Source organism: Rousettus aegyptiacus, unplaced genomic scaffold (assembly GCF_014176215.1).
Source record: "Rousettus aegyptiacus isolate mRouAeg1 unplaced genomic scaffold, mRouAeg1.p scaffold_m13_p_8, whole genome shotgun sequence".
Taxonomy (NCBI): Eukaryota; Metazoa; Chordata; class Mammalia; order Chiroptera; family Pteropodidae; genus Rousettus; species Rousettus aegyptiacus.
Genome location: NW_023416311.1, coordinates 42,369,659 through 42,391,367, shown reverse-complemented (window position 1 = coordinate 42,391,367; position 21,709 = coordinate 42,369,659). Strand labels below are relative to the sequence as shown.

Here is a 21,709-nt window from a genome sequence, read left to right as displayed (position 1 = left end):
CATTAGAGCTAAATGGGTTGAATTTAACTTGAACCTGAGGCTGGCTTGAGGTTAGGGGGCTAAAGTCTGTGGTCCATGAGAGTTTAAGATTTTTAAAAATCTAAAAAATATATATATAAAGATTTGTCTTTTATGGTGAGAAAGGCAGAGACTGTATTTTGGATCAATTTATCTTTCTTTTACAAGGCATATTAATGGGCCCTGTATTCGGTAAGCTCTTGATAGTAATTTTTAAGAACCGTAAATGGCAGACTGAATGGAGATAAGGCTAACGTGGGCCTGTGCCCCGTGATGAGAAGCATCACGCACTTCCTTTGGTTGGCATGCCCACAGGGGTTGTCATATTTCTTGGCTGAAAATTAGCCTTATCAAAATTGAAAATTCCAGGTGGGAAAAATACATAAATAAGAATACAAAAAAAAAAATGGTTTATTCTAGCTTTTAAGCAAAAAAATAGAATATTATCCTTTATTTCTGACAAGTTGGTATCTTTAAGTTTTTTTAATGTGTTGAGTTCCATTAATTTTTTATCTTAAATCAAGCTTGATTCAAGAGACAAACCCAACATGGTCAAAATATGTGATATCTTGTTTACATATTATTGATTTGGGTTTGCTGCTTTGTTTAGGATTTTTGCATCTTTGTTCAAAAGTAAAATTGGCCTATAATTTTTCTTTCTTACACTGTCTTTTTCATGTTTTGGTATTAAGATTATGAGTGAGTCTATATAAGATTGGAAATTATTTGTTCTTTGAATGTTAGGTAAACCTTGCCAGTGAAGCTATTGGGGCCTGGAGTGTTCTTTGTGGAAAGATTTTGAAAATTGCTCTTTTAATTTCATTTTTAGTTATAGAACTATTCAGACTTTGTTTCTGTTAACAAATCAGTTTTAGTAAGTTATGTATTTTTTTTCTGGAAATTTCCTTATTCTAAATTTTGAAATGTTTTGGCAGAAAGCTGCTGTTCATAATACGTTCTTTTTATTCATGTCTGCAGCATCTGTAGGGTTGTCTCCTTTTCACTTCTGATATTTGTTCTAACAAACCCTGACATGACCACCTAGCCTGCCAAAAACAGTGCAGACTTGGCTGGATGATGCAATCTTGACTCATTTGTTACATATGTATATCAGAGGCCCCTGGACACCCTATTCCTAGTACATACATGCCATACATAGATGGCATATGACCTTGAGCAGGCCCAGTGTGTACCCAACCAACAAACCTCGATGTGCCAAACCACAGTACCCAGGTGCTTTGCATTGCTAATACAGGACCAAGACAGTCCATGGTCTTCTTTTCCCCTAAACCTCAACCCAGAGAGGCTTCCTGGACTATATGCTTGATTGGGTTACCTGCTTGGCAGTAAAACTCTCCCACTCAGCAATCAATCCCTGGTTTCTAACATTCTTTATTTTTTTTCTTTAACAATTATTTGTGTATTCCCTTTTTTGACTTTAATATTCTTGCCAGGAAGTTATCAATTCCATAAATCTTTCTGAAAAACCATCTTTGTTGCACCTCTATATCGTGTCTTTGTTTTCTATTTCATTTTTTGTTTGTTTGTTTCTATCTTTATTGTACTTCTACTTTGTGTTAATTTTGCTGTCCTCTTTCTAAATTCTTGTAATGGATACTAAACTCAGCTCTTCTTTTCCTTAGTTTCTAATATATGCATAGAAAGCTATCACGTTTCCTCTAGGTATTGCATTTCAATTGATATTTTCATAATCTTTTAATTCAAATTACTTTTAAATGTTTATAAATTTGGTTTAGATCCATAGGCTATTTCAAAGTATGTTCTTTAATTTCCTATCATATGGGGTTTTGTCAGTGCTGATTTACAGGTTCATTGCATTGTATTCAGAGCATATGGTCTGTGTTATTTCAATCCTTTTAAATTGGTTGAGACTTTTTTTATGGCCTGTATATGATCAACTTTTACAAATGTTCCATGTACACTTAAAAATAAAGTATATCTTGCAGTTGTTGGGTAGAGAGGGCTTTATATGTCCATTATGTTGAGCTTATTAATGGAATTGTTCAAATCTTACAAAGTTTTATTTATTTATTTATTTATTTATTTATTTATTTATTTATTTATCTGCTTGTTCTAGTAATTAATGAGAAATATACTAATGTCTTTCATAATGATTGTGGATCAGTATATTTTTTTTGTAGGTGTCAATTTTTACTTTATGTATGTTGAAGATTTTTTATTGGCTACATACAAATTTAAAATTGTTATCTTTCTGGTGAATTTAATCCTTCATCATTTTGAAATAAGCTTATTTCTAATAATGCTTTTGTGGTATAATAAGAATATGTTGGTTTTTGCTCTTTGTTCCTGGCACAGAGCTCCGAAAATCCTTGGCATTTACCGAGTGATAAGAGTATCTTTTGTATATTATGAGATGACTCGAGGCAGTTGGAGAATAAGAGTTCTAGGGGCTAGAGTATCAGTTCAATCATCAATGACTAACAATTAAATCAAAAATGCCTGTGTAATAAAACCTTGATAAAATCTTCCTAACAATGGGGTTCAAGAGTTTCCAAGTTGGTGAACACATCCAAGTGCTAGGAAGGTGGTACACTCCAACTCTGTAGGGATAGAAGCTCCTGTGCTTGGGTTCCTCCTGGACCTTGCGCTATACACCTCTTTATATATGGCTGTTCATCTATGCCCTTTATAATGAACTATAATAGTAATTGTAATGCATTCTTGAGTTCTTTAAGTCGTCCTAGGAATTATCAGAACTGAGGGAGGTGTTGTGGGAAACCTGATTTTGTAGTTGGCTAGGAAAAAGTATGGGTAGCTTTCATCATTTGTGGTTGATGTCTGAAGTGGGGACAGTCTTGTGGGATGACCCCTTAACTTGTGAGTTCAGTGATAATTCCAGGTAGTTAGTGTTAGAATTGAATTGAATTGAAGGACACCTGGTTGGTTTCAGAAAATCAGAGAATTGGTATTGGAATGATGTATTTGGTGTCAGAAGAAAAAAAAATGCAGCTTTTTAACTTAAAGGCAATTTCGTTTTCTATTAATACAGTAACTTCAGATTTCATTTGAAGAAGGCCTATCATATATTTTTCTATTATTTTACTTTCAATCTGTTCATTGGTTTTTGATTTATTCCTTGTAAATAGCCTATAAGCAGATTTTTAAAAATTCATTCTTCCCGCCTGTCAATTAACTGTAGAATTTAATCTATTTATATTTAATTGAATTACTAATACAAAGATTAGTCTCTTTCATCTCATTTTGTTCTTCTTATTTCCTTTATATTTCTTTCTCTTTCCTTGCCTTTTTGATAACCTTTCTCATTCCATTTTTTAAATCTATAGATGTGAGAGGTAAATGCTTTCTATTTGTGATTATTTTCAAAATTACATGCATCCTTAATTTATCTAAATCTAAGTTTATCAATACCTTTACCTATGTCTGGAAAAAATAAGGACCTGAGAAAACTTGGAATCTATTCATTCTACTCCCAACTTACATGTTACTATTGTTATATATTTATTTTCCCTTAAAACTCTTAAGACAAAATATTATTGTTTTTTATACTGTTTTAAGTTTACCACACATTTACCACTTTCTTTATTCTTCTTTCTCTCTTGCAACTAAAAACTTCTAAAACCACTCTTATTTTGCTTGAAATAATACTTTAGAATTTTTCTTAATGAAGATCTCCTGTAGGTGTATGTTTGTCTTTAAATGTTTTCATTTGTCTTTAAATGGTTCTTGAAAGATTTTTTTGCTGGGCATAGTGTGTTAGGTTGTCAGTTATTTTTTCTCAGTACACACAGGACGGAGAATGCCACTGTCTACTGCCCTCTATTATTCTTAAGAGTCTGCTCTCAGCCTAAATGTTGCTCTTTTGATAGTAATCGACCTCTTAAAAAAATAATTTCTAAATTTTTTGACTTTGGTTTTCCACAAACTAACTATCATGTGCCCAATTATCTAATTATGTTACCTAATATGTGTATTTCTTTTCATTTTTCCTGCTTAGGACTCATTGGGATTCTGGAATTTACTGGTTCACATCTTTTATTCGTTTTCAAAAATTCTTAGCCATTACTTCACATGCTGCTTCTGCTTCATTCTTTCTTTCTTCTCCTTTTCAGAATCTAATTTTTATGTTATGTTAAAATCTCCTGACTCTGAGTCTTTCATACTTTACATTTTACCTCTCTTTCTTTTTCAGTGCTTTTTAAATAACTTCCTCTAACCTTCAGTTTCACTAATTTTCTCTTCATCTCTAACCCATTGTTGTTGATTTCAGTTGAGCTCTTATTTCAATTGTAACATTTCTTATTCCTAGATGTTCATTTGGTTTCTTTTTAAATCTGCTTGGTTTTTTTGACTTTTTCTAGCTTAGATTTTCTTTCTGAACACAGTAAACATAACTACTTTATATTCTGAGTTTTATAATTCCAATAAATGAAATCTTGGTAAATTTGTTTTTATGTTAATTTCTGCTTGTTACATGTAATTTTCTTATATACTTAATAATTTTAGATGAGTTGCCCTTATTCACTGGAAAATTATTTGTGGATATTCTTTTGGAACTGCTTTTATCCCCAAGGCAATTTGCCTTAGACTACTCTGAGGGTAGTATATGGGATGGTGTACTTTTGGTTCAACCTTACAGTGGGGAATCTAACAAGATATATCGTTTGAAAAAGGGCAGTCTTTGAAATTTGTTTTCTGTTCCCAAAGCACACAAAGTCATGTAATCAAAGTTTAATTTTACCAGGTTCAGACAATAATCTCAAAGCAAAAGTGGCTTGATGCTTCAGGTTTCCTCATTCACTTAGATTTTAGACTCAGAAATCTTTACTTATTTTGCTAGCTATTTAGTGTGTTAAAGGAGGACTTTAAAAATATAGTTATTTCAGCTTTTAAAATTGTTTTCAGTTAGAAGCTATGTCCTGATACCTAATCATGCTACTTGATATGGAAATCAATATTTTTTCTTTAAATTAAGACTACATAAATTAAGATAATACAAACTACATATTCACAAATGGGCCATGACTACCTTTTTTTTTCTTAAACAATTTTTTGTTTTTCCTGGAATTAATATTTTTTTTGTTTTTGTTTGTTTAGTTTTCTATACATCCTTCATATAGCCTCAAATACCTAGCCAATTATTTAAATCTCCTCTTGATAATGAGTTGTCTGTATTTAAGATGCATAGATATTCCATCAAATTTAGTCTGAAAAATTCCTCCTGGAGCTCTCTGACCTGCTCTAGTCTAAACTGGTTTCAATTCCATTATGTTTCTCCTCTAAATTGTTTTTACTCTTTGTGTCATGGTTCTAAGTATTTCTCTTTCTAGGGTAATTGCTTTTTTTTTTTTTTTTTTTTTTGGAGGTCTAGTAGATTTCTAAAAAAAAGTTGAGAATAAGAAGTAAATTTTCTAAAACTTTGCATGCATGCCAATGCTTATATTCTATCCTTATACTTCATTAACAGTTTGGTAAGTAATTCTAAGACAGAAGCAATTTTTCTTCAGAATTTTGAAGACATTGCTCATTTAAAATCTGTCACTGTTTTTGAGAAGTCAGAGCCATTATGATTCCAAATTTTTTATATTTGTTCTGTTTTGTTTTTCTTAGTTGAAAGTTTAAAGAGTCTTTTCTTTGCCCCAAGTGTTATGAAATTTCATAATGATGTATATCTTAATGTTTTATGGTAGGTGCTACTTGGTAGGCCTTTTCTATCAAGAAACTCACATCCTTCAGTTTGGAGGCCAATTTCATAGCCCACTTTGTTGATTATTTCTCTCCCTCCATTTTCTTTGTTTGCTCTTTCTAGAATGCCTATTATTTGAGTGGTAGACTTCCTGTACCAGCCCTCTAATTTTCTTATCTTTTCTCTCCTATCTGATACTTCTTTGTCTTTTTGTTCTTCTTTTTGGAATATAGTCTTATTTTTATTTCTCTTTCTTTCTGTTGAGTTTATAGATTATGCTATGTTTTTTTCCAGAGTAGGGTTTAAATTTTTTTCTCTTTATCATGTTCTTTTTTTTGTAGATACCTTATTTTCCTCTGTATTTCACAGCATGTTAAAGAGGAGTTATTTTGAATATTCTCCTTGCAGAGACTCTGTTCCCTTTAAGTTAAGTTTTTCTATTTATTTTGGTCTCTTTCATTTTTTAGGAATTTGTCCCGTGCTCCTTGGTTGTTTGTCCCTTTGGACCATATGATCTATTCCAGCTCTAAGATTTCAGTTCAACCTTCCCAAGTTATGGTAGCTTATCAGGCCTAGTTTAGGAAACACTAATCTAGCTCATATTAGATGAATGGGAACTTTATCAGACCAAGCACAAGCAGACAAAGTGAAACGGTCAAAATATTTTTCATAACTTTCTTTCTTCCACAGGTTTTTTCCACAACTCTAATTCGCCCTCATCCCACCTCCATCCTTCAGGATCTCTCTCTTGTCTCTTTCTCTCATTAGAGGCAGTTCAAGTAAAAAAAAAAAAAAACAAAATGATCATTTTATTAGTAGATAGTGTGAATGACTGGCAAAGCTAAATATGTTCTCTAGTATTTGGCTTTTTAAAAATGTGGACAAAACCATTTCTTGTGGATAAACCAAAGAAATTAACTCTCAGAGTATAACTTAATCAACATCGAAGCAAATCGGCAGAAAGATATAAGAAAATAGACAACTCCCTTAAAATAACGACGACAACAACAACAACAACAACAACAACAACAAATCACCTCTTATCCTGCAAGGCTGGCAATGGAGGGAGAATCTCCACAACAGATTATGTAACAAAATCTCATAATCTCTACCATTATCCTCCACAATTCCTCTTCCTCTTCAGGATTTCCCTTTATTATCTCCATAACTATTGCTAGACCACAAAAAGGAAGAGCTGTTTTCCCTTTGACATTTTGGCTCATGAATGGACAACTGTTCTTTCTTAATACCCCACAAAGAGCAAAGTGGCGACATTCATGAAAGATTTTATAAGTGTCTAAAAAGAAATTAAAATAGAAATGGCATAAAACTAGATAATCAGGCATATTAGAGGTGACTTACTCTTTGTGAGTACTAGCCCTATCCTATCCTAATTCCCAGTCCAACCCTATATTATGGATATTATCCTGGTCCCCAGTATTCAAGAGCATAAAACTAAGTAGTCTGATTCCTCTTATTTCGAAAGAAATATATGAAGCCTCAGAAAGAAGCCATTTCCTACTCGGCTGACTTATGATCTTCCTTCTGACAGAAGCTGCAGACTGATGGGCTACGGACTATATCTGGTCCGCAGATATACTTTGTTAGTTCTGCTTTAGTTAAAAATCATTTTAAAAAAATTTATATCATCAGCATTAAAAATTTGGAGAGATCATATTTAATAAAAGCAAAAACATTTTCTGGCATTGAACACACACAGAGAGAGAGAGAGAGAGAGAGAGAGAGAGAGAGAGAGAGAGAGAAGACCTGAATACATGTGTCCCCCTATCCCCAGAAGGTAACATTTGGCTATAGTTGAGCATTGGCTGCCCCTTTGCAAATAGACATGCATCTTCCAGTTTGCTGGAGTCTCACTCTGGTCAACTTCACTTATTTATGTTGCCTACCTGCCCTCAGTAAGCATTTGCAAACCTTCAGTTTTGTGTCTGAGGAGCTCTTCCCCAGGTGGTGAATTGGGAGGAACCATCAGCAATCAACTTCTCCTTCAGAAGATACCTACACACCTTAGGGCTGTGGTCTTATAGACCTAAGTATATATCTTACTATATATACTACTGTATATACTAAAATTTACTTCTCAGAAGTCTCAGGTTACATTTTCACACCTAAATCTCTGTATAGAGATTCCTAACAAGAAAAACAAACTCTCTTAGAGAATGGAATTCTAAATTTTTGTTAATAAAGAAAAAAAGAAAAAAGAACATCTCAGTGTGAATTAGTAAAAAACAAAACAAAACAAAACAAAAAAACAATGAAACCAGGAGCCAGGAGAGTTCCAGTGTAGTAAGAGCCATGCCATCAACTAATTCTATGACTGGAGAATTATTACTTAACTTTCCAGGTCTCCATTCCCTCATTTATACTATATTGAGGGTGAAACTAGATGCCATTTAACAGACCATCTGGACTGTAATCTTGTAATCAAAGGGCAAAATTTTATTAAAACAGTCTAAATCTTAAGTCAGTGAAAACACTATAAATACCAAGAGAGAAATTTGGCATGATAATTTAAAAAAAAAATCTAGAACTGATTAATATACATCCATAAAATGAAAGCTAAATACACACGGTAACATTGAATTCTGTTTCAACTAGAAGCCAAAATGTTTTTCTTGTAGATAGCAAACTTAAATGAATCAACTGGAAACCATGCAAAATCCTTCCAAAACAACTATAAAAATTTAACTGACTTAAACAGTCATTGACTAATGCCCTTTCGTTTATATTCTCCAATGAACTTGCAGTAGTCTTACAAGAGATAACAAGGAAGCAAAATAAGCCTTCCTGAGCCTTTTGAGATTATAATGAGTGGCAGATTCTGCAGAACGAACAATGAACAATGAAACAGTCTGGCCAAAGTAAACACTTTCTGTGAGCAGACTGAACCTTTATCTCAGCCAAGTAATCATTTTTATTCCATAAAAAATACCTAAAATCATGCCAAGTTGTATCACTGCCACTGAAATTGGAATGGCTTCAACAACCCATAAAAACAGTGACAATTAATGAATTGCCTCAGTTAAATGATGCTGGAGAGAAAATAGATGAACAATTTTATTGTTTTATGTGGTTCAAAAGATAACGATCAACACAAGTAAGCACTGGCACCCTTTATGCCAGGATTACCACCTGAGATAAGCACACCTGGATTCCCATGAACTTTTTGTTTTATGCTGACTAAAATAAAGTAATTAATGCCACAGGGAAATGGGCTAAAATAATATATTCAAAAGGAGCAGCCCCAAACAGCTCAAAACACCAATAAAAGACAAAATCAGGAAGACAGAACCAGTTTGCACGGCTTGTGAAATTATTTTGTAAGAATTTAGACCACCATAGAACAGTGTATTGACTTATATAAGGTATTAATCTATATAAGAAACTTAAAATATTTAATATCTAAAGAAATACCTAAGAATCCAATCCAGTGATCTTATACATGTTTGCTTATAAGTTTAAAAAAGAAATACGCCCCATGTTTTTTCTTCTTACATCATTTGTTAGTTTTTCCTTCTGTTTGCAGTGACTGCAGAATGGAGAGATGATTGCCAATGTATCACAAATAGAATTTGACATTTGAAGTGCAGAATTTAAAGTTCAGAGTCAGAAAAGCCAAATGAAGACAAGGAACTGAAGTTCAAATATATCCAATACAGAAACATTGTCATCCTGATCGATAAATAGCACACATCTGACTCTCAATTATTCTGTCTCAGACGATGTTAAAGTTATTTGTTATCTTTGGTTTCGTTAGCTGTTTGTGCTTACATTTTAACATGTGGGTTCAATGATTTAATAACCTACAAAATCTCAAGTAACAAATGCTGACCTAGTGGGCCTGGGGGTGGGGAGGTGATTTACGATACTCCATCCCATTCACTTGTTCGGAAGATCCCTTGGCCTCTTTATGGCAAATGATGCAATTTCTCAGGCTAAAACTACACAGATTTTGTCTCTATTTTAGTGTTTCTTATTTTCCCTCAGTTAGGAAAAAGGAAAAAGTTTTGTTTTAATGGATGCTGTTGATATGTAGGTTATTAAATCTGTGCGCTATTTTAAAGATATTATATTATATCCTCTATGCTCATAATTTGAAAGCAAGACTTACCACATATAAGTTGCCACTGAATAATCAAGATTTTTCTGTGTTAGTACATTCTCACTACAAGATCGCTTCCCTGTGCATGCTGAGTTGGAACTTTTATTCTTTTTTTTTCTTTTAAACATCAAAGCCAATGCAATATACACCCTAGGAAAAAATGTCTTTGTTGGTGACCTTAACAGTGTTTGGGCAGCCATAGATCCTCTTCGCTCATTGACCTGGTGGGCTCTATAAGTTACTAGCTGGTACCAGAGTAATTGTCAACTCAGATGCCAAGAGCCAAAACAGTTCAGGAAGACAAACTAGAACAGAAAGAAACTTCAAGGTTTATACTTATAAAGGGATCCATTAATATAGTGCTTCTCAGTCTTTTCCACGAAAGTACCCTAAAGGCAGAAGAGCGTCAAAGAAGTCTAGGGGATAGACTGAATTACCTCCAAGCTAGATATTTCTTTGAAGTCTCATGTTTTATCTTTAAATTTTTTTTTAATTTATTTTTTAAATTTTTAATTGAAAAAATGATTTAAATTTCCTCTCTGTCTACCTCCCCTCCCATGTTTTATCTTGAACATTCATTTGAATTTTGAATTCTACTCCACATATCAGCATTAGCCTAAATACAATTTTTAAAAAATTTACTAAGTTATACAATGTTCCCCCTAAATAATCAACTAAACTGATGCTTGGAAAGATGTACCATGTTTCTTCTGGGGCCTTTAGTAACCTCCACTCCCAACCCCAACCACTTTTGTGTGCAACCCAAGTGTTCATATAACTCAGTAGGAGGCATGGGGACATTTAATTTAATTATAGGTAAAATACTTTAATTATAGTTAAAATACTTTCTAATGATCTCTTCATTAACTCATCACCACCTAGGCGTGTTTCTCTATTTCTTTATCCTTCCAATTCTTTCCAGTTCTCCCAGATCCGCTTTGGCAATTTTTTTTCCAGGAGTCTTTTGTTGTTTCTCAGTCCAACAATGATTGTCCTTTCTCATCTCCTTTAGCACATCTTTTTTTGTCTCACACATTTTTGACTTAATCATATGTAATTCTATACTAGCTTTATTATTTATTATTGTGCTTTTAGTGTCAGAACTAAAAATTTGTTGCCAAGAAGCTTTTTTACCTATGTTTTTTCCTAGTAGTTTTACATTTTGGATCTTACATTTAAGTCTCTAATACATTTCAAATTAACTTTTGTGAGTGGTGTAAGATAGGAGGTCCAATTTCATTCTTTTGTATGTGAATATCCAGTTTTCCCAACATCATTTATTGAGGAGACTATCCTTTCCGCATTGAGTATTCTTGGCTCCTTCATAAAACATTAGTTGATTGTATATGTGTGGATTTATTTCTGGGCTCTCAATTCTGTTCCATTGGTTTATGTGTCTGTTTTTATGCCAACACCATACTGTGTAGATTACTATAGCTTTATCATGTAGCAGGGGCTGGAGGGACTAAGATGTGCACACTCACACGTTTGGGCCCTATATGTTGGCTGTTTGGGTCTCTCTGTGCAGTCTCTCATTATTTGTTAGTCTAGCTCAGACTTCCTTTCATGGTTGTAGGAATGTTCCAAGAGGTGAAGCAGGAAGCTGCAAAGAATTATAAAGCTTAGGCTGCAGAACTTGCACAATTCCGCTCTTCCCATATTCTGTTGGTCAAATAAATCACAAAGCTACCCTAGATTCAAGGGGGGAAAAACTCTGCTTCTTGAATAAAAGATCTGAAAAATATTGTAGCCATAATTTTCAATCAAGCATACTGTGCCTTCTATTTGCCTTGTCAATTTAGTAGTAAGTATCATAGTGAAGGCACCTAGACACTAACTGAAATAAACACAATGTTCTGGTACTTTTACTATATACAGCTTGAGACTGTAACCTAAGGATAAGAAATAAACTTGAAGAAAAAATTAATCATGATAAGATTGATCTATAACTCACTACTTGGCCTCATTTTCTTTTTAGAAATTGCCCAGATCCAAACACACATGTCTTATTTCAAAGTAAGAGCTATACCTCAAAGAAAGAGGCCCATGCTTTGAAGGATGACAATAAATCAACAAATAATTACTATACCTGAAACTAGGTTCTGTGGGTAGCAAAATGTTTTGTTCATTAATACAATAATTTATTGATCAAACATTCATCCAGTGCTTGTCATGTGTCAGCCTCTGTGCTATTTACCCAGGATGCATAATCTAGTAGAGGATTACCAATGGATAATAACACAGGATGATTAATAATCACAATGATAAGTATATGTGCAGGATATATAAAAACACATTAAAAACATTTAATTCATTAAAAATTATCATTTGGTTGTGTGAAAAGATATGCATAAATCTCGTAGTTGCTAAGTATACACGTGTACATATCGATTTTATGTAGCATTATAAAAGCCTTTTGAGGCTTGCAAGAGTATGTATACAAAGAAAAGAAAGCAAGATTATAGGACCATGTGGTGGACATCTGTTCTTTTTGCCTGTCTAGCATCCATTTTCTCTTCTTGTGGTGACAGAACCTTGATTCCCTGCCCACTTTTTTCAACTCTCAGTCTATATGATGTGGATAGACAACACTACCCCTATCTTAAAGGTTGAATGTGTAATCCAAGCCTGGCTAATCAGACCACTGCATTTTTCTGGCCAGAGGGACTACTTATTCAGGGATGAGTATATGACCCAAGAACATGTAGTGATACCAATTTTCAGGATTTTTGTGGAGCTTTTGTGAAGAGAAAAATCACTCTTTTCTAGTGGTTCTCAGTAGAATGGGTATAAACCTGGCACTGCTGGAGGCCATAACAAATAACCCAAGAATAAAGCCAATTCCGAAGAAAAGGGATGAGACATGGAGGGAAGAAGATTGATGGCATCTGAACCTCTGGATCCATCCATGCTGGATCTGACTGCCTAGATTCCTTCAATATACTGACATGCGTATTCTCTCTGTCTTTGTCTTTCTCCTCTGTCTTCCCCTCCCCCCACCTTTTCTCTTCTTTCAATTATTAGTGTTAGGTGATTGGCATTTGTCACCAAAAAGCTCTAACTGTCATAGTGCTGAAGGAACAACACTCAAGAAGTAGGCTTAAGATGTATCACTAAAAGGGCCAGTATTATTGAAGCTAAGGTCCCTGTGGGGAAGTAATGGGAACAAAATGAAATAAGGTTGGATGAGCCTACTAGACGGTAAGGAATCTAGACATTTAAAAGAGTTCAGAGGTAATATAGTAGAGTCTATTAAGTAGACAAAAGAGAATCAGTGTATTTTACCATGAGTACATATTAAAAATATTAGAAGTCATGGCAATATCAACTGAAATCAGTCAGAAAGAAGTGAGGAGAAAACTGTAGTGATGTGGAGGGTAGGGAGGAGGTCCAGGCCTGGGCAATGGTAGTGCCAATCTGAGTCATATGAACAGACCAATCAACGAGGGTTAGACACTGCTCGAGGACATGAAGGACGATGATTAATAAAAGAGATACAAGTGGACTAAGTTAATGAAAAGACTGACTGAGTCTACCCAAACTAAATTTAAAGAACAGTCAATCTACAGACAGTTGCTTGACAGTATTCTCAGTATGCAAATAAAGACTGTAAAATAGTACCTATTACTTAAAGATTTTAGAAGACTATTCTAATTCCCAATTAAGGAGTAGAAGAAATTAAATAAACATATTGTGTACCCTATGACACCAGGCTTAGACTATGTGAAATAACAACAACAAAGCTTCCTGAAACCTTCAACTGGGGCTAAAAACTATGGTGCCTTTAGCCTGATTTAATGTTAGGTAGGCAATATTTTTAACAATGAATCATTCTCATGATGACATTATTTAAAAAGCTGTGTATTAATTATTAATTGCTTATCCAGGGCCCGCAGGGAATTAAGACTCTTTTGCTTTTCTTTATTCACTTGCCAGAATCCTACCTAGTAGGTCAATCTAATTGAATTAAAAAATGCCTTCTTGTCTCACTTAATTTAACCTGTTAAGGGTTTAGAAAAATATTTACATACTGAGAACAAAACCTGACAATATTTAAGAGCAACGTTCACTTTAGAAAATTGGGATGTATCAAGACTTGATAGATTTTATGTCTATTAAATAATTGTGGTTTTAATTTTTTTAAAGAAAGATACTACACCAGCACCCTGGGGCTGCTTATTTATTTCTTTATATCTGTCAAGATATCAGAATATCTTGAGGGTTTGGAGTCCTTCCTGTCCAAACCATATATTCTTTGATCTAACTTTTTACTTTGAGTTCCTGTTCAGGAAAACTTGTGTTATTAGTTTTTCTGAGATACTTCAGTACTTTTTTATGTTCCTTCTGGACCAGAGGGACATTATCAGAGCAGTAATTAAAGCTGACACATCAGGTGGGACTACATCTCAAGGAAAGGACTATAAAGCGTCTTTGAAGATATAGGTTATTGGAAACTGTGCACACTGTTCTAATCTTAGCATAAATTAAATTCAGTTGTATTAATTAGCAAGTTTTAATGTTGGCTGTCTTAAACAATGTTTAAAAAACAATGGGGATTTGATTCAAATAAGTTCTTGGGCTCTCTGAGACCTGACCAAAGGAAGGAACACATGTGCCCCCAAAGATATGAGAAGCGCAGACTTGTAACAACCTCATTAGGGCTGGCTCGAAGGCGTATATCAGTTCACCTCTGGCAACCCAGCAGTTTTTTTCAATGGTCATTACCCTGAAGCACTAATTTCACATAATTCATACATTTGACATGAGTATGTGGAAAGCATGTGTAAAGATTACAGCTTGGTTGAAATAAAAAAACTGTTTATATAAATGGGCATGTTTAAATAAAGGTTCTGTTGGAACTGCTAACATAAACTATATACACACAGTGAGAGGAATTTCTTTAAACTTTAGAGTTTTTCCTAATCACAAATAAAATTTAAAAAATTGAATTACAATTCTTAAAATGTGAATTAAATTTTTAATTTGAATTTCAAAATAAAAAATTTAAATCACAAATTTTTAAAGTGAAAATTACAAATAATTATATTAAATTTATATTATTTTTCACTAGGAAGTTAAGCAACATACACAAAACCTCAAAATATTTGGTATAATGTATGCTGTCATTTTGCTGCCAAAGAAATGGACTTAATCTAATGAGAATTGTTCTCCAGGCCATCCTCAAGACCCCTGGGACTACGTGTCTGCATTTCTAGGAGTGGTCTCTGGATGGTAGCATTCTTTTTAGTTTGTATCTTGGTCATCAAGACAAAGTTTTTCTAAGTAAAAGTTGCAGGGGACTTGAATTATCTATTTCAATAAGCAACTTTTTAGTGTTCTCAATTTCTTAGTAGCTCTGCGGCCTAGAGCAAGCGACCTAACTTCCCTGAGTCTCAGTGTCCTCTTTTATATAAGGACTCTGTTCTAAACTTGGAAGGTAGTTGCAAGGATTATATAATTATAATAACACTATTACTTATTGAAAACCTATTGTAAATAGGCACTGCGTAGGAACTTTACAAGTAATATCTTGTAAGTCCTTTCAATTACCCTATAATGCAGGTATTACTACTCTTTCTTTAACGAACTGAAGAACTGAAGCTCAGGATATTCAGAAATGTAGTCTAAGTTCCATGGCAGTCAGTGGTAAACCTGAGATTTATCTTTCTAGCATATACTACAAGTAAAGTGCCTAGAAAATTGTTTGTGCATAGTAAATATTAGTAATTTTTAATGATTTTTATTATTGTTATTGCTATGACTATTAAATTTTATATAGCTGGCACCTAAAAAACATAAAATTTTAAAATATTATTTGTAAGATGACCTAAAACAGATACAAAAATCTATTATGACCTAGTTGTTCAGATATCTTAATTTTTCCCCAAAATACATTTGAACATAAAATGTAAAGCCCAAGAGAAGATTTATAAATAAAAGTTTATGGACAATTAAATGTGGGAAATGCTATATATTTTATTCTTCTCTTGGAGATTTACAAGAAACATCAGTATATTAAAGCCTCTGAAATGTCTCATAGCAAAAAAATCAAAAAACAAAAAAAAACAACTATTAACGTAGTTTAACTCAAAGTTTTCAAAGGTATTTGACAAAAAAAATTCTTTCTTCACATAATATTTATGACCATCCCTTGAAATCAGTGTTCTGTGGAAAATATCTGGGAAAAAGAAATCTATTTAAATTCCTCTCCCAACTCACGCATGTAATGTTTTGGTGGGTCTTCTTTTTCTGCCAATTTGACTTCCTGCTGTGAATGTGCTATGGAAGTCAGAGTTGACAATAAAGCCCCCCTGACACTTAACTGTTCAACTTAAATTCTTCTTAGGCTTTTCTCACAACAGTATAACATTTTTTCTACTTCTCTCCATAATCTCAGTCACAGGTAGAATCCCAACCCTTTTCCAAAACAACTGCTCATAGTATTTTTTAGATCTCCTTGTAAGCCTTATCTTTTGCACCATTCAATGGCTTCTAAAATTTTGACAACTCTAATTTAAGCTTTATTGCTATTTAATTTGTCAGGTGCTTAGACTCTACAATTAAATGGTAACTTCTTAGTGTCTGGAACCATGCGTTGCTCTTTCATTCAACACATGCACACTGAGCATCTCCCACGTGCCAGGCACTATTCTAAGTGCTGGGGTATAGCAGTACACCAGTAAGGTCGTGAGTACTCTAGTAGAACTTTCATTGTACTGGGGGAGATAAATAAGTCTTTGAGTCAGTACACGATGTAATGATAGATAAGAATAACTGGCATGAAGCAATAAGGACCCGTGAAAGCATGACTGAGATTACATTAGTTTGGAAAGGCCTCTCTAAAGAGGGAATATTTAAGCTGAAATCTGAATAACAGGAAAGAACCAGTCATGCAATGAGAAGGTCAGAAAGAAGAGTATTCTAGACCAGAGGAAAGAGCCGGGGAAAAAGCTGGAGGCTGGCTGAATTGGCTAAATTAGAGGAATAGTAGGAAGGCCAATGTGACTGGAACATGCACAATAAATCAGGGGAATTACTGTGATCTCAACTTAGAGTAGTGGGTAAGGAATTTGGACTTCATTTTAGTTGATATGGAAGCCATGGAGCATTGTAGTCATGGGAATGACCTAAGTATAGTCTCATAACATTAAAATAGTGCAACGTAGTGAGCAAGGGAGAAAATCAGAGGGCCAGTAATAGGCTGTCTTAGTAATCAAAGCAAGACATGATGGTGATTTAGAAAAGGGTGGTGGAAGGAGAACAAAGGAAGTGGACAGATACTGGGTGTACTTTTGCAAAAGAGAAAATGGGACCTACTGGCTTAAGCAAACTGGTGGATGGTTCTATTTCCTGGATGGCAATATTTGGAAGAGGATTGACCCTGGGAGGAAGGGTATAGAAGGGGATCAAAAATCCTTTTGACTGTGTTAAGGGTGGGGGGTCTATAAGATATCCAGGAATATATATCAATTTTATCTGATTTTGAAGCTCATGGAGAAAGAGCAGGGCTGGATACATACATTTGGAAGCCATTGGCACAAAAATCGTACCTAAAATCATGGGACTATGTAAGATCATTTAGAGAGAGAGAGACCACAACCCCAAGGCAGCTCAAAAACTGGAAGTGGTATAAGAGAAAAGGAGAGATGGGAGGAATTAGGGAGGAAGGGGGCGGGGAGAGAGAGAGAGAGAGAGAGAGAGAGAGAGAGAGAAAGTCCAGGAGAATGTGGTGTCGAGAAGTCCAAGAGAATAAAGTGCAGCTGCAGCAAATGCCAAAGATCTAGGTGAGGACAGAAGAGGAACCATCAGGTTGGTCAATATGAGGACAATAAGAGCAAGTTTAGTGGATTGATGATGACTGAAGATGGGAAGAGTAGGTTGAAAGAATAATGAGAGGTAAGGACTGATAAACATTCAGTGTAGACAAACTCTTTAAAAAGTCTTGCTGTGAAGAGGAGCGGAGAAGTGGGGCAGTAGTTAAAGGGACATGAAGTCAAGAGAAGGCTCCTCCCACTCCCACCACAGATGGGAGATACTAAAGTTTGTCCGAATAGAATCAGGAGGAAAAATTAACGATGTAGAAAAGAGAGGAAGGGACTAATTGAACACATAAATCATTGTTTAATTATTGTAGATTTTTAAGTGTATTTGATTCATATCAGACTGAATAGGTGGTTGTTTTTCAACATGAGTTGTAATTGTGGCAATTTCCAGGAAATAAAACTAGATGGTAATATTAATAACAATATTAACTTATATTTTTTCTTATTATGTGCCAGGCATTGTTTTATGTGCTTTGTATCTATATGCTTGCTTCCTCCAAATAACAGTAATTGTCCTCATGTTGCACTTGAGGAAACAGATACAGAGAGGTCAAGTAACGTGTCTAGTGTTGTGTAGGCAGGAAGTGACAGAGTCAGGATTCACACTCAAATAATCTGACTCTCAAACTTTAACTACAGAGTAAACTGGTAAAAGGTCTCACATCTGCTGGCATTTCCTCAGTTCATGACATGTTTTAGCTTCTGTTACCTCTTCTTTCTCCAAGGGTGTCTAGTTATAGAAAAGGATTAAAGAGAATTGTTTTTATCCCTTCTCTAGTTGGAGTTTTCTTATGAGATGGTCAAACTAATTAGATGTGGGCAGCAGTTCTATCAAACCTGTTCCTTTCAGAATATTTATAAATATACTACATATTAATATACAATTTTTGACAGCAGTTTTTCCACAAAAGCATTCCTTCTTTATACACATTTGATACATATTTATATATTATTTTAATAGCAATATGATATTCAATTGTTGGGTATATAACAGTTTACTTAACCTTTCAAATATATATATGTGTGTATGCTTATGTATTTACATAAGAAGTCCATGTTCTTGGCAGAAAGATTAGAAAATATGGCTTAGCAAAAAGAATTCCACTCATTCTTTCATTTAAAAAATATTACCGAGTGTCCAATTTATTTCATGCAGTGTTACAAATCATATTTTTAAATGCTATTTAAAAACATAAGAAAAATATAAAGGAAAAATTGCAGAATACTACATAGAAAGTATGTGAAAATATTAGCAAAAACAATTAAATCACACATATATACACATATGAGAAAGAGAAAGAGAAGGAGAAATGTAAGTAGTAGTTATTATTTCTGGGGTGGTGTGATATTAAGGATGATTTTATTTTCTTCTCCTTGCCTTTTTTCCCTTATTTTTCTCTAATGAATATATGTTACTTCAATACCTGAAAAAAATGTTACTTCAAAAATTAAATATTTGTACATATTATGCTGAGAGCACTTGCATTACCAGACATTATCAGATTTGAAGCTAAAATGGAATCCATTAAGACAGTAAGGCACAGGAAACATGAGAACGTTTTTATTATTTCAATTACTCAATAATAATCCTTCAGATTATTTCACTGTGAGGAACATGGAAACATGGTAGAGGACGGTGCGTGTGTGTGTGCATGTGTGTGTTGTGGGCACTACATAATTATCCATACTAATTAGTATATATTTGACAAATGATGAAAAATTAACATGGACCTTTACTTCTTGCCATTAGATCTACCTAGTAGAGAAAGAAACAGATCTAAGAGACCTTTTCTAGGAAAACAAATCACTTAAAGTACAGGTAGAAAATTCAGATACTTTCCTCTGTCTCTTTCTTCAGGCTATTCTTTAAGATGCCTTTTTTTCTTTTCTTTTAAATTTTTTTATTATGAAAAGTTGTGAATACACTGAAAATATGTATATTTGAGTACTCAAAAATGTGTACAATAAACCCATGTTTCCCTCACCCAGCTTCAATAATTATCAATATTTAAAAAAACTTTCCAATTGCTTATCTTGCATTGGTAGGAAACAGCATTTATGAACAGGAAACAGGTACACTCTGTAGAAGACTTATAAAAAATTAAACAAAAAAGAAATGGTTTTTAAAAAATCTAGTGCACAGAACTGCACTAAGATTTGAAGATATCCTCAATTAGTTTCTGAGGCTGCTGATGAAGTTACCGGCTTTCTCATTCGATTTGCTTGTCCTCTCTTATAGCTATTCGAATGCATTATTATGCTTGGAAAATGAAAGAACTAAAATAAAGAAAGCCGTACTCTAGGAATTGCGAAGCTATAGGACAGAATGGGGTGAAATAGTGAGCACTCACCCAGGCAACTGTGGCCAAGAAGACAGTCCAGGGACAAGCTGGCAACAAGCTGGGTAGACCACTTTCAATGATAGAGGTCATGGAAGCGGAGCTAGTGGAGCACTATCAAAATATCACCTGGTTTGTACCTACCAAAACTGTTGTCACTGCTTGTGGGCCAGGAAGCAATTCTATCCCTCAGCTTCTTCTTTTTACAGGAGTTGTCTGACTTCTCAAAAAGACCTACTTCCTCCTTCCTAATTTCTCGAACCAGCTGCATGCGGCACCTTGTAAAATCCTGAAAGGAAATCTTGCCATTTTCACCTGCGCCCAGTTGGTTCATGATCTCAGTCACAGACTCTTCCATATTCAATTGGCGACAAACCATCAACAGGTCATTTCTACAGAAAGGGTTGAACAGAAGAAAACTTGTTAGAAGAGACATTTGAGCTAGAGAAAGTAATTAATGAAAACAAATTATTCCTTGAATATATCCACACATAGTAAACCTATTTCCAACTTCTCATTGCCTCTAGAAAAGTGGTACGTATACAAAAAGATTTGTTTCATCTGGGTTATTCTAGAAAAGGCCTCTGTTATTACTTAGAAGAGTGAGGCAAGTTTAAATCCTTTTCTTTTTTCTTCTTGTCTCCATGCCCTTCAACCCTTTTCTTTCTTTTGAAATTGATGGAGCACCTGTAGATTATAGCACTGTAATCTCACTGTAGGATAAAGTTTCATAACAGAAAAGACATTGTTTCTACCCTTGGCAGAGTTTAAAATCTAGTTCAGTTGTAAAAAAACAACAAAGACTTTAACAAGCTCAGTTTTCAGCTTTCTGGACCAATCAGCTAATTTTAGTGCTTCTTTAAAATGTTATTTAATCTCAACTTTCATGACTCAGTGCTTGCCTGCCTCTAGTTTTTCTTGATTTTCTTTGAATATTTTCCACATTCCCATCACTAATTAATTAGTACGCCCTGAGGGCAGCGATCAAATCCCAAATATCTTGCAGGGCTGGGACATAATGTAAATGTGTTAAGAGGGTGGGCCTAAAACAAGAGAGATTGATAAAGTCTGTGGCTGGACTAAGAGAAGTATGTCCAGTTTATAGCTTCTCAAATTAACAAAATAAAAATAAAAGGAATAAAGAGGAACAACAAAAACAACAACAAGAACATGTGTTGGGAGGACATGATTTGATCCCCAACATATAAATTTTGTTTTTTTTTTTTTCTTTTTTCTCTAAACTTCTTAGGGAAACATTTTGTTCATACGCTCCAAGTGTAAGCCTCAATAAAGGTCAAAGTGCTATGAATTTAAGACCCGGAATTGATGTTAGAAATTAGTCCATGGTCACTAACAAAGCCAATTAGTGCTCCTGTCTGAACACACCACTGAAATCCAATCATCTTGAGAACATGACCAATTTGATATTTGTTTATATCTGAAACCTATCCATGCAAAGAAAGACTAACTCCTCTCTTTGTCACCCTTCGCAAATTCCTTCTAGTCAGTGCTACTACAATTTTCCCAAGTTCCCTAGGTTCACAGAATTGTGGACATTTTTAATATCTTCTCATTCACTCTATGTTAACCCTAACTCTCCTAACCCTGATCTCCAGTGTCCAATTCATTATCAAATTTCTGTTGACCCCATCCAGAAAATGCTGTCACATTTACTCTTTATAGTGTTTTTCAATACACTTAACACTCTCCGATATCTTTTCAA

At 34.2% G+C, this 21,709-nt stretch overlaps 1 protein-coding gene across 2 annotated transcripts in view; it reads right to left on the bottom strand.

Annotated features, from left to right (window-relative positions):
• MCC (MCC regulator of WNT signaling pathway) overlaps window positions 1-21,709 on the bottom strand; it is a 377,378-nt gene that overhangs the window by 286,317 nt on the left and 69,352 nt on the right. For both annotated transcript variants that reach the window (XM_016147258.2, XM_016147249.2), the window contains exon 2: window positions 20,131-20,378. In XM_016147258.2, coding sequence (XP_016002744.2) covers window positions 20,131-20,378 — 248 coding nt within the window. The remainder of the gene's footprint in view (window positions 1-20,130; window positions 20,379-21,709) is intronic.